We start from the raw sequence: 12,791 nt of genomic DNA on the forward strand, positions 1-12,791 counted from the left end.
TACTACCAAGACTTTTTATTACAAATGTTCTGCTGCAAAGCGCTGGAAAAATCTTAACTCTAAACGTACCTTAATTCGACAAAAACAGGCGATGATAGTCGTTGGCGCCAAACGCGCAGTTGCACTTTGGACACTTCCTCTGCCTCGTCTCGTATCTCGTCTTGAGACAATCGTAGCAAAAAACGTGGAAACATTTGGATAAAACCGCATCTTTCCTCTTGACTTTGCACGAGGGACAAGTCAGTGTCTCCTTATATTCGCGAATTTCCTCCATCATGACCTCATCAAGTGTGGTTCCCGCCAGCTCCATCTTCTTCATCCTTTCAGCCTTTCGCTTCAACTGAGCGATCTCCTCTTGGAGTCGTTTGGTCTTGTAGGCTTCCGCCTCCAGAGAGCTTGTTTTTTCGGCAACCACTTGCTGCGCCTCCTTCATCTGCGAGTGGTATTTCTCGAGATGGAGCTTCAAATCGGCCGCTGATTGCGCACTTTCAATGGCCTTTCTCTTGTGCATCTCCATCGCTTGCTGCCTCAACGCCAGCTCCTTCTCAACCGTGGCTAGAGTGTTCTGGAGAATCCGCTCCTTCTCCTCCAACTTCCGCACAACCAAATTGGCAGCCTCGACTTGAGTCGTCAAAGTGCTGACTTGCTCCTTCAACACGTCCTTCTCCTCCCTTGCCAGTTTATGGAGCTGGTTTGATTTGATCCTCTCTGACATTAACTTGAAGTTTGCGTCGTCCTTCTCACGCAACTGTTGGATCAAGCGTGAGTTTTGCTCCTGCATGTCTTCAAACGCTTGTCCTGTCACTTCCATCTCGTTCAAAAGCGCCTCTTCTTCGTGCGACCCAACGAACGGTCGCATTTGGTGCAAGACGTTGTGACCGCCCCAGTTACCGTCCGACGGTTTTTGCGACGCTACTTGCTTTTGCAACTCGTATTTTTGCTCCTCCAGTTGTTTGATTTTTTTGAGGGCTTCGTCCTCGGCGAGTTTTCTCTTGTCGTCTCTTTTACTGTCTTGCATTTTTTTTATTTGTTGCCGGATATCTTCTAATTCAGTACGAAGCTTTTTTTCGGCTGCCATTAGTTGGACTTTGTCGCGTTGTTCTTTGCTGACACCTTTGTACATATCGAGGAGGAGTTTCATCTCTTTTTGCTCGTTCAGTGCTTTCCTAAATGTAAAAATAACAACACTTTAACTATTTTTTATTTAACTTACTTCAGTTGATTTTTAAGATCGCGCACCATTTCACTTTCGGCAATTTTCGCGTCTTTGGCCCTTTGTGCCTCACGATGGTCCTTTTCAGTCTTAACAGTTGGTTCCTTCTTCACAGCGCCCTTTTCCTGCTTAACCCCCGCGTCTTTTTTAGCAGAGGGTGAGTTGCCCGAATTCGAGGCTTTGTCCCCATCTCCTTCTTCAGTTTGCTAAAAGAGAAATTACAATAGCGACAAATTATAAAAAAATGTTTTTTAAGAAAAAAGTTTTTACTTAAAACATGCACTAAAAAGTAAAAAATAATGTTTTCTACTGTGGTTTCACAAACTGTTGACTGTGAAATTGAAAGTAAAGAATTTAATTTATTGTCGATTTTGAAAGTTTTTTAATTGCTTTGTAGATCATTGTTGTTTTTTTCAACAGGTATTTGTTTATTAAAAACTAAAGTCGAAAAAATATGATCTGAAACACCAAAAACTTAACTTTGTGAATAACTTAACTCTTGTGAAAAAAGCTCAAACAATTTAATTTTTTGTCATAGGAACTTTACCAGCACCCGAGAGATTGTCCAGTGCATTTGAATCACCCTGTATACAAATCAAAAATCTCTTTTTAACCTAATCTAAAACTCTAACACCTCCTCATTTAAGCCCGTTAATGGGTAATTAACTACATAGGATTGCTTTATCACGCAGTTTACGTAAGTATGCAAAATCTCAATACATTCGGACAATAGAAACGCTTTCAAATTTGGTCGAATAAAAGCTTTCAAAATACCTCTGACTCGTCTTCCTCCTTCTTCACCGCCGGTGCAGAAGTCGGTTCCTCCTTGACCTGCGCCCCCGATTCGCTACTTGACGCATCTTCCTCCTGCTTCACCTCCTTCTTGATGTTTTCTTTACTATCCTGGCTGGCGCCCTGCATTTGGGCAAGTTTAGCGTTCAGATCTTCAATTTCTTTCTTTAGTTTCGGTATTTCGGCGTTTGCTTCCTTATACTTTCTCTTGTAGCGGTGCACTTCCCCTTTCAATTGTTGCGTGTTGTTTTGGAGTGATGTGATCAAGTGTCGCATTTCCCGATTTATGGGACCTGTTTGTTCGTTGGCGGCTAGATTCTGCTCAAATTCGATTCGTAACATTTCGTATTCTTTGCGCAGTTGAGCTAGGAAGTCTTCAAGTTGCATAACCTCCTGTCTGAGCTTCTTCTGAGCGATGAGTTCCTCACTCTGGAGAGAAGAATTAATCTAACAGGCAAATAAATGATAAATACTGACTTCCATCATTTCAATGTTTCTCAGATGGGCATTTTTGCTGGTTTGTAGCTGTTGTCTGGCCTCGTCTAACTGTGTTTTCAACTGCATTGATTCGTTGTAAAGTACCGAAAACTGTGATTGGAGACACTTATATTCGGTTGTTTCCACAATAACACTTTCGGGGAGTTGTCGTATCTGGAATAAAAATCATCACAATGGTTCAAACACAGGAAAATCAAACTAACATCCATTTTCAACTTTTCAACTTCTTTCAACGTCTCGCGATGAGTTTGGTGCAACTTATCCAACTCTGCTAGTCGAGTGTTTGCCAATTCGGTCAACTCCTCAACTTCCTTAGTCAAGTCCTCAAGTTTGGCTTGAGACACATTAGACTGAACGATTTGTTTCTGTTGGGGTCCCTTTTCCGGATCTCCATGCAACTGGTGATAAGTTTTCAATTTTTCGATAGCTTCAGCTAAATGTGTCTCAAGTTTGTCGTTTCGATTGCGAACTTTCTCCAACTCGTATTGAAGATCGTCAATTTGGTTTTTTAATTCGGCAATTTCTGTTTCTTTCGCCGTGACTGAGTCTTGCAATTCGGCAACTTTGAGGCTATTTGAGTGATATTTTTCATGGAGAGATGTATTGAGGGCTTGCAAATTGCGGTTCTCAGCCTGGAGCTGGACGTTGGTTTGGCAAATGACTTCATCCACACTCGGTGCATCCTCTAAAAGACAGGTTTTGAAATTAGGTTGGCAACATAAACTGTACCTAATAATAACAATACTCTACCAACAAAAAAAAACCTATGATTTCAATTTTTTAGCACTCCCTACCAGTCCATCAAAGTTTTGTGAGAAACATTATTTTTAAGATATAATATCGTTACATAAAGAAGGGTCAAGAAATAACTTAAACGTTTTCAAAAATTTTAGAAACCATCTTTAAAAGACAAATTAATAATTTTCTGAATGATAACAACTTTATTTACGAAAATCAGTTTAAAAGTGATAAATCTACTGTTGATGTTATCCTACATCTAACTGGCATTATCTCAAAAGGTTTTGGAAAAAAAAATATGTTGTAGCAATATTTAGCGAACTACAGAAGGCTTTTGATTGTGTTGGCCACAAAAAGTTGCTGTCTAAATTCTCTAACAACTTTGTATTTACCAATAAAAAACATTCAACTTATGCTAAGCACAGTGCTAAGTTACTTAAATGATCGATAAAAATATGTAAAGGTATAAACTATTTGATGGAGAAAAAAATAACAAGAGAAGTACCACAAAGTTCTGTATTAAAGACAGTTCTTTTAATTTATTATCTGTATTATTATCATCATTCTACTTCAGTGTTGCCAACTTAATTTCAGTTACACTTGGTATAGTCCAACTCGTCCACTGAGTAATTGGTAAAAACACTCCGCATGGAAAAGTAGTACCGTAACAAATTTGTTTTTTCTTTAAAATATTTCATCTCTCAAATCTTATTAATTAACTAAAAATATGTGCTTTTTACGGAGGACAATTCAAGATAAATATTTAAGTTGTGAATTCGAATTTGACAAAACCACAAATGTTGGACGCAAAATCGGCGGAGGATTACGCAAATATGGCCAACTTAACAAACAGTACCCTGTTATACTTTAGATATTTAAAAAAATATGGGAAACCGATACTTACGGCCTTCTAGCTCGCCTTTAAGCGCTAAAGTAATTTTCTCGTTCCTTTGCATCAGCCGGTCAAAGGCTTGTATGACCTTCGCCACAGCCCTCCGCGACACCTGCACCCTATTAGCCAACTTATCGTTCAACTCCTCCTTATCCCACGTTGAAAGTTGCATCAAAAACGAAGTTGTGGCCTCACTCTCATCTGCAACCAAACCCTCAGCACCACTCTGCAACACCCCAGCCCCCTACTTTTATTCTCCGACTCGTCAGCGGTCTCGGCATCAAACCGTTGCAACAAAATCCTAATATCCTCATTCAACTGGTTCCAATACCTATTAACAACGTTCAACATGGCATCGTCCTGTGTCTGCCTCTTCTCCAACTGCTCGATTCTTTGCCGCAACTCTTGCTCCGTCCTGTACCGTTGCTCAATTCTCTAAAATCAGCAAATAGACTCAAACTCGCCACACGAAACCCTCACCTGGGCCAGTTTCTTGTTCTGGAACTGCAACACCTTGATGTCCATCTCCTCGAGCGTGGACACCGGCCCGATGAGATGGGGCTCGAAGTGGATCTTCTTGATGGGAGGCGGGCCCCCGCTCGTGCTCTCCTCGGCGTGTCTTTTGGACATTTTGGGGTTACAATCGCGGTAGCACGTCTTTTATACCAAAAACACGACTAGGGGGTTAGAAACAAACACTGATTGAAATTTGCAATAAGAATCAAGGTTATTTCTCAAAGTTGCGATTTTTTCCCCAAATTAAAGACGGGACACTTTATCTAAAACAAACCACACACTTTAATCACATTTATTAATTAAAAAATTAATTAATTTTGGCTCGTTTTTGGTTATCGATCTCAGGGCAAACAACCGTAACCTGTTGGCAGCACTGCGCATGCGCCATGTTTGTCTATTTTCCTGCATTTAATTTGCAAATTTTGGCTTAATTTCGCCCTTTGAAGCCCCAAAACCCTTGATATCCTTTTTTTCCGCTCCCGGGGGGGCGTATTTATTTACTTTACTTTTGTAGAATCGGTTTTCATGTCGGAGCTTCCCGTACTAGATCAAGGACGTCACTGGGTTTTCAACTGAACTTTTGCAAAATGGTCATTGGCCTTTCCTTGACCGGGAAATTACCCTAACGAGAAAAATTTGATGATTTCAGGGGATGCCCATGAAGTATTTTGAGTTACGATGATATTTGATACCGGCTTTTGAAGTATCAAAGCCCTGACTAACTTCGTTATTTGCATTTCAATCCGGGCTAAAAGTGCTAAAGTCGGCTCAATTTTGCCGGGAACTGCTCAAATGACGCGTCCTGGAGGCAGTTCCGGGGCTTGGGGACGGTATTCGGTTTTTGCGGAAGGTGCATTTAGATCAGTTCAGTTTTACAGGGGGTTGCATTTCGCAAGAAGTGTTTGAAGGAGTTTCGTGGTGCTGATGAATCGATAAAAACGAGTTTAATCGGTGCGTAGTCTCGGGTGAGTTAAAGGTGAAAGCGGAGTACCAGAGGAGTGTTTGTGGGTTTGAATCTAGGAACAAGGGCGGGTCAAGCCCCATGTGTGCTTTCCTTGGTGCTGGAAGAGGAATTTTCCTTGGGTGAAGAGTACTGAGTGCGGCGAAAAGGCACACGCTGCTGTTCTTCCCACCATTGGCAGCTGAGCGACCAGCGTTCCGTTGAATATCCCGTCATGAGTGGGGAGTTGATAGTCATGGCGTACCCGTTCCAGGCAGTCAGCGTTCGTAGAAACATGTCCCCGTTTTAGCATGTGTGCCGAATCCGGGGTGAAAAGTTGGTGAAAATCGCGGGGAAAGGGTCGAGGTCCTGTTTGAGAGTGCGGTTTTGAGGGGATCACGATGGCGGACTCGCGGCTGGTTAATTTCATTACGTGCTGCAGACTGTGCTTGTCGGACAGTGTGGACGATCTAAAGTCGGTTTTTGATGAAAGTGTAGACGATCGGGGGTTACAGCAGAAGATTTCGGCCTGTTTGGGAGTGGAGGTGAGTCGATTCGGCCTTGTTGCGTCTAGGAATTCGCGGATAATTGACTAATCATCGAAGAATTGACTGGAAGGTGGGTGGGAGCTGTAAGGCGATTCTTCCGTAAGGAATGCACGGAGTTTGGACCTTAAGCCCCACAACCCAGATTCGGACTTTCTTTATCTCCAATATGGAGGAGTTCTCCTCTATCGCCTTATCTGCGCTTTACGACTCTTCCAAAGACGCCGTCTTTGAGGGGCTTTAGAGGCGAGCCGGGTTTTGAGGCTCCATATTCTCCGCAAGGCCACATCATCATTCCTGCGTGTGTGGTGTGATCGCTGTATCAACAAGGGAAAGATTGTTAAATAAACGCTTTGTTAGGCTCACTGCGGAGTATCCGTGATCAATAAACCACAAGGTTTGCTTCGCATTTTAAGCAAAAACGATTTTATAGGAGTTCAAGTGGCTGGGTATTAGCCATTTGCTTAATAATGCAAGATCATGGCGTGATGGCTGTTAGGTGTCTTGTTTTCTTCGAATTGAACAACCCTTCCCAGTAGGTGGCTAAGCTATCATTAGGCAAATTATTACTTGCTTCGGAAAGGGGAATTTTTAGATACGTCTTGCTTGTTGGGTTTGAAGGAAAGTCCCAGGCTTGGAGACGAGAGAAGTTGATCGGATTAATCAATAGTTCAGTTTTTGAACTCGGAATTTATACTTAGGTGGTGTCAACTGATTTTTATCTAGTTTGAACTTGAAACATTGCATAATCATTGAAGAAACCCCTAGAAATGGCTTAAGATAATGTAATTTATTCTTTCGATCAATTAGTCTAAATTTAGGAAACAGCATAATAAAATGTTACGTGTTGTTTACATCTGTTGTAGCGCACATTCCAAAGTCTCAAAAGTAAGATTTAGGAGTTGCAGCTTATTATTGCACGTTTTTATCTTTTGGTCCATTTCTTGATAATTTGTACCACTAGTTCATAATTTTTATTATTTTATGGAAGAAGTAGAATAAAAATTGACTTTGCTGAACTTGTATTTCAAAAGTTAAGGCACAGCCTTGAGGATTATTTTTTAGGATGATGAATGATCTTTATCATAAGGTAGAAATGTGTCATACGCTTTCGCAATTAAATGTAAGAATACCTGAGCATAATTTTGATTAAGATTATTTGAGATTATAATTTAGAAAAATGTGGAGTATTTATTTTACCAAACCATTTACCAATTTGTTTGTTTGAATTATTAAAATTTTGGGACAATTTGATTATTGGAAGAAAAAATTATTGAATTATTTGAGAAAGAAATGATAAGGGGTGAAACCTCATAGGTCATTAACCAATTAATATTACAAAAGAGGCGTTAACGAATCTTTTTTTTCTTTTATTTTTACCCCATCAATGAACCTTTTTTCTCTTTAAAAAGGATGTTCCAAAGCAATAGGTGTTATTTAAAATGTTATGGAATAGGTGTACTGAGTAAGAAGAAAGCTTACGTAATTAATTATTAATTAGGTTTTTTGCTCAATTTTTTATGATAGTTGACTTTTTTTCACTTTTTAAATTGAAATGATATCACACAGTAGCTAGGTATGTGTAAAACTTAAAATTTATTTAATATTGATTCGGATTTTTTCTTCTGCAGTCTTAATAATTGATTTTTTTGTAGAAAATATTAATATTTCCCTGCTATTTACTATTATGGTCTTTATTTTACATTGTTTTTTATTTTCTGACAAGATTAAATGATAATACTAGGTGATCATAAAACTTATAACGTAGGACCGGTTTATAGAAGCGTCATTAATTTAATCTGCGATTGAATGTGTGATTAAATGATCAGGTGACCAAATTGAAGCATTTTGATTGGTCTATTCGCGTTGTTAACTTTTAACAACGAATTAAAATTTAATGGAGCTTTCTATAAACCGGCTCGTAATGTAATAAATATCACCCTTATTGTATCGATTTGAGGGTATATTTGGTATTGTTGGTTGCGGCAAAAAATCAGAAATACCCTTTTAGTGAAGTACTCTGTGTATCATACACTTATCTTGGAAAGGAGGTAGTAGGTACTTGTATTATTTTTGGAGTTATTAAAGTCTTCATCTTCTTTATTCGATTTTTTAGTTTTTGAAATTTACAGTAATTATTATCTTATTAAAGCATATTTTTAAATTGAAAAAACAATTTATATATGCCGTATTATTTTACAATAATTAAAAAACGATTTCCATTGTTTAAGCAAAGGTATTTGTTTTCCTGCAAAATTCCGTATAATTTTTTTCCCTTTTTATAAAACAGTTTAATAATAATATATTGAAGGTAATGGAAGGGTTACTTTTAAGAATATTATTTAAAAAAATATTTTATTTATTTTTAACTAACTACAGTTTCTGACTAACGATGGAAATTAAATGAATACACATCGAGAACACCTATTTTGAGATTTAGACTAATGGACTATTTTTAGTAGGTTACTTGAAAGGAGTTGCTTACTTTCGTTTTTACTACAATGTATATTTTTCGTCCACTTAATGTACCTTCTAGTCTAGTTTTTTAAATATGTATTAGTACTTTTGTAATTTTGAGTTTTCTTCAAATAAAAGATTTCTTTGTATGATACAGTAAATCATACGTTTATTGCTCGAAAGATTTGCTAATAAACCAAATACTTGCCAATATAAAATTTTAATTGATAACTTAGGCCAAACATTAAATAACACTTGATTTATATTACAACAGATAACATCCGACGATAAACTCTCCACGATGGTCTGCCTCCAGTGTATCGAAAAAATCAACAATTGGCAGTCCTACAAACTCACATGTTGCGAGAATCAAAACAAACTAGAACAATGGATAAACACGTCCAATCCCGAGCTATCCCTCTCAGACATGGTAAACTCCACCCTTCCCGCTTACACTTTTCAAACAAATAAATTTATAGAACATCCAAATCAAGGAAGAACCCATCGATAACGACATCCTCACACCGGAAGTCGTCATGAACGGCGAGATCCCCGTCAAAAACGAGCCCATGGAAGAAGAATACAACGAACTCCCGCCACCCCTAACCCCCCAAGCCGATGACATGATCGACGTCGAACTCGTCACAAACTCCCCATCTTCCCTAACCACCGGCACCGGTAAGTCCACCTAAATGTCGAGCATGCTTTGGAGGTGTTTTTTTACGCAGATGAGCCAGGTAACGCATACGATCCAAAAAAATGTAGCTTTTGCGGCAAGTTGTTCAGCTCGTCGGGCAACCGCAAGAAACACGAACGGAAAATGCATGGCCCTAGAAAAACCCACTCGGTTACCCAATCCGACAACGGTAAGTCGATTAGTTGCATGTTGGTGTAACAACAAGCGAAAAGAACCGACGCATTTTGCATACGAAACTTTCCGCAGGTTCGTTGAGTCAGGACGAGGAGAGGTCGCAAAGCTCGGTCGATTCCCAGCCCCCGAGCGAACCGCCACCGAAGGAACCCACAAGCGAGGAGAAAAAAATCCTGTTTGCTGCAGGTCTTAAACTGCTGCAGCGCAACTCCACCCCGCCCATAGCCTTCGAAAATTTGTCGAAAATTGAAAATAGCTACATCGAGAAATGCAAGGCTATGGTGACCATGCACAACACCCTCAAGTGTGCGTGCCACAACGTCACGCATCCGAACCTGAAGGGGCTGCTGTCCCACTTGCGTTCGCTGCGGATTTGGTTCCCGGTTTTCACTTGTTACCACTGTATGATCACGTTCACGGACAGATCGACGGGCACAAAGCACTATCTCCGGTGTCCAAAGTCGAATTTAGAAACTCTGATTAAATTATCCAATTTGAAGAAGCGGAGCGAAGTCAAGACGCGACTTTACCAGAACTACAAATGCACGATTTGTCGCTTCATGTACACTTTCCACGAGGATTTCTGCACTCATGTTGACGAAGACCACAGCCATATCAGCCTACCGTACACTTGCTCCTGCGGGCGCGTGTTCACCTCCCTGGAGGACTACAAGGACCATGCTTACATCAGCTGTCTGGTCGAGTTCTACTGTGATGTTTGTTTTGTTACTGTTAAGACTTTGGACGCGTTCCAAAAACACGCCGCTGAGGTGCATGACAATTCGGAGGGTTTTGTTCTACTCCAGGAGGATAATTACAAGAGGAGGAAGAGCTCTCCCGGAGCGACGCAGACGAGGCAGAGTGTTAAGCGGGAGCATACGGACGAGCGTAATATTATTTCGGGGAAGAGGAGGACGTCCTACAAGCCCCCGATTATCGACCCTGAGGACGATGAGGACACTAAGGTACTTAACCCGTTGTTCAAGCACAAGTTGGGAGGGACGGTTTGTCCGATCTGCAACAAGGAATACTCGACTAATAACAACATGTGGCGGCACTACAAGACCCACGTTCAGGATAAGAAGGAAGAGGAGTTTGATGACTCGATTTATTGTTGTCCCGACTGTGGCGGGATGTTCAGTACCGCCGAATGGGAGAAGCACAAGGGGATGCACAAGAAGAAAACGTGCAAAGAGTGCGGGAAGATCTTCCAGTTCCAGTCGGAGCTGGACCAGCACAGGAGCGTCCACCTCAATTTGAAACTGTACAGAGACTCGAAAACGCAAAACTACAAGAGCACGATGGCTAGCCCCACCAACGAGCTCAATAACATTGTTATGATGTGCGAGATTTGTGATAGAATGTTCACCTCGAAGGAGCAGTTGAAAGAACACAAACTGACTCACGAGACCATGCCCGTGCTGGAATCGAGCGTGCCCACAAACGGCGAAGAGAACAAAACGAAGAAGTACCGTTGCAAGATCTGTGATAAGCAATATGCAGGTTATGGCGGTCTGTGGGACCACAACAGGAAGAAGCATCCGGACCACAAGTCGCCCCAAAGTCACGAGTTCCCAAAGAAATGCGAATACTGCGATAAGATTTTCTACACGGGTGGTTCGTACTTCATGCATCGACAGATGCATGAGCGGAACAACCAGAAGAAATTGGAAGCGCCGCAGCTCCAACCGGCCACCAATGACGAGGAGCCGAACGAAGAAGACCCCGAAGAGTCCTACCATACGTGCAAACGCTGCTTTAAGGTGTTCTCAAACCGGTGCAACCTCAAGAACCATATGAAGAGTCACGGCATTAGCACCAGCCCCAGCACGAAGAGCCCCAAAAAGGGGGCGAAGAAAGTCTGGTGTGACATTTGCCACTGTGCTTTCGAAAACACAGCAAGCTTGGAGAGACACAAGTCTGAGGACCACGCCGATGATGGAATGCCGGCGCTTTCGGACGACCAAAGCGAAGTCGACTTGAAGACCCCCTTCGTCTTCACGTGCGACGTTTGCGTGCAAACCTTCACCACGAAAATCGCCCTGAAGAAGCACAAGGAGAAGCACGCACGTGAGGTGCGACCCGTGATGAAGAACAAACCGCTGGTGTATTGCAAGTACTGCAAAATATCCTTCGCCAATCCCTTCCAGCTGACCAACCACATGAACGAGGAGCACATGGAGGACTGCAAGCCGCCCCCGAAGAAGGAGAAGACCAAGCAGTTCGTGTGCAAGATCTGCGGCAAGAACTTCACGACGGCCTCCGCCTTGTACGCGCACCAAGGGTGGCACAAGCGCGGCAAATTCGAGAGTGAGGACAAGCCGGAGTCGCCGGTGCCTCGGATTAAGGAGGAACCAAAGACAGAGACGCACTTCGAGTGCCGGACGTGCAACGCAGTGCTGCCGAATGACACGGCGCTGCAGATACATATCCTGGAGAAGCACCGGAATGTGAACGCGACGGTGCTGCCGGCCAGGTGTACGATGTGCAACCTGGATTTCAACTCGCAGGATGAGTACGACCAGCATAAGCGGTTCCATGCCATGGTTGAGAAGCAACCCAAGGCGAAAACCTGGGCTTGTACGCAGTGCCCGGCCGGGTTCAGTCGGGCGGATATGTTGAAGATGCATGTTAAGCAGTTTCATAAGGAGGTGAAGGAGTACCGGTGCCATCACTGTGACCGGGTGTTCGAAAAGGGGAATTCGTTGAGTATTCATTTGAAGGTGCATGAGAAGCAGAAGTTGGTGTCAGGGGGGAAGGCGTCTCCGGTGCCGGTTAGTAAGAGCACGAAGGCTTTGTACTCGTGTTCGATTTGTAATAAAGGGTTTGATTTGCCCAAAGATCTGAGGATGCACACCATACAGGCGCATCCGTTCTGACGTATATTGTATAAGTAGGATTTTATATAAGTTTATGATCAGTTGTTGATTTAAGATAATTATTTTTTGCACTTTATTTAACTTCAAACTGTTATTGGTAACGATTGTTTCTCATTGTCTGTGCCTAAGAACTGTAAATATATTTAGATTAAAACATGATGTAGGATGTAGGTATTTTTTACAATAAATATGTCTGTTTACAATGGATTGCCCTTTTTTCTTCAAATTGTTTTGAGTTAACATTTGTTTCGGAAATAAGAGAAAAGGGAAAAGCACAAGAACAGTAAAATAAAGAAAGTTAAAAGAATACTAGAATGTGGTTTTATTTCACTAACCAGGTGTATAATTGGTTGTATACCCTTAACATTGTAATTTCCATCAGTTTTTACTTTTTACCCCAAGGCTCTTTTTCAATTTAAGTTTTCTTATAGCGAATTTGAAGCCCGTTTT

At 41.5% G+C, this 12,791-nt stretch overlaps 2 protein-coding genes across 3 annotated transcripts; one reads left to right on the top strand and one right to left on the bottom strand.

The window, feature by feature from the left end:
- On the bottom strand, positions 1–5,022 carry Bre1. Its single transcript, XM_966617.5, has 8 exons — positions 4,614–5,022; positions 4,382–4,568; positions 4,146–4,334; positions 2,707–3,188; positions 2,483–2,656; positions 1,988–2,434; positions 1,214–1,419; positions 1–1,166 (listed from the first exon to the last, which is right to left on the bottom strand). Exons 1-8 carry the CDS (start codon positions 4,761–4,763, stop codon positions 71–73), a joined length of 2,931 nt encoding a protein of 976 aa, XP_971710.2. The 5' UTR covers positions 4,764–5,022; the 3' UTR covers positions 1–70.
- A 75-nt stretch (positions 5,023–5,097) lies between these two features.
- On the top strand, positions 5,098–12,548 carry LOC103314200 (zinc finger protein 91). 2 transcript variants are annotated; one of them, XM_064355266.1, is made up of 8 exons: positions 5,098–5,239; positions 5,299–5,479; positions 5,528–5,614; positions 5,670–6,134; positions 8,866–9,021; positions 9,071–9,269; positions 9,320–9,457; positions 9,535–12,548. In XM_064355266.1, the coding sequence occupies exons 4-8, from the start codon at positions 5,991–5,993 to the stop codon at positions 12,339–12,341; spliced, it is 3,444 nt and encodes a 1,147-aa protein (XP_064211336.1). In that variant the 5' UTR covers positions 5,098–5,239; positions 5,299–5,479; positions 5,528–5,614; positions 5,670–5,990; the 3' UTR covers positions 12,342–12,548. The 2 variants fall into 2 exon arrangements, with proteins under 2 accessions (XP_064211336.1, XP_064211337.1); XM_064355267.1 differs by lacking the exon at positions 9,320–9,457 and having other exon boundaries at positions 5,299–6,134.
- The last annotated feature ends 243 nt before the right edge of the window (positions 12,549–12,791 follow it).

The sequence above is a fragment of the Tribolium castaneum genome, chromosome 2, assembly GCF_031307605.1.
Source record: "Tribolium castaneum strain GA2 chromosome 2, icTriCast1.1, whole genome shotgun sequence".
Taxonomy (NCBI): domain Eukaryota; kingdom Metazoa; phylum Arthropoda; class Insecta; order Coleoptera; family Tenebrionidae; genus Tribolium; species Tribolium castaneum.

Bases quoted from the DNA above. Each gene is read 5' to 3' on its own strand.
- Bre1 (XM_966617.5), bottom strand. From the start codon at position 4,763: ATGTCCAAAAGACACGCCGAGGAGAGCACGAGCGGGGGCCCGCCTCCC. The intron at 1,420-1,987 runs GTATTTTGAAAG...TTTCTCTTTTAG, and splicing joins AGGAGGAAGACGAGTCAGAG to CAAACTGAAGAAGGAGATGG. The intron at 1,167-1,213 runs GTAAGTTAAATA...TTTTACATTTAG, and splicing joins GATCTTAAAAATCAACTGAA to GAAAGCACTGAACGAGCAAA.
- LOC103314200 (XM_064355266.1), top strand. From the start codon at position 5,991: ATGGCGGACTCGCGGCTGGTTAATTTCATTACGTGCTGCAGACTGTGC. The intron at 6,135-8,865 runs GTGAGTCGATTC...ATATTACAACAG, and splicing joins CGGCCTGTTTGGGAGTGGAG to ATAACATCCGACGATAAACT. The intron at 9,458-9,534 runs GTAAGTCGATTA...AACTTTCCGCAG, and splicing joins GGTTACCCAATCCGACAACG to GTTCGTTGAGTCAGGACGAG.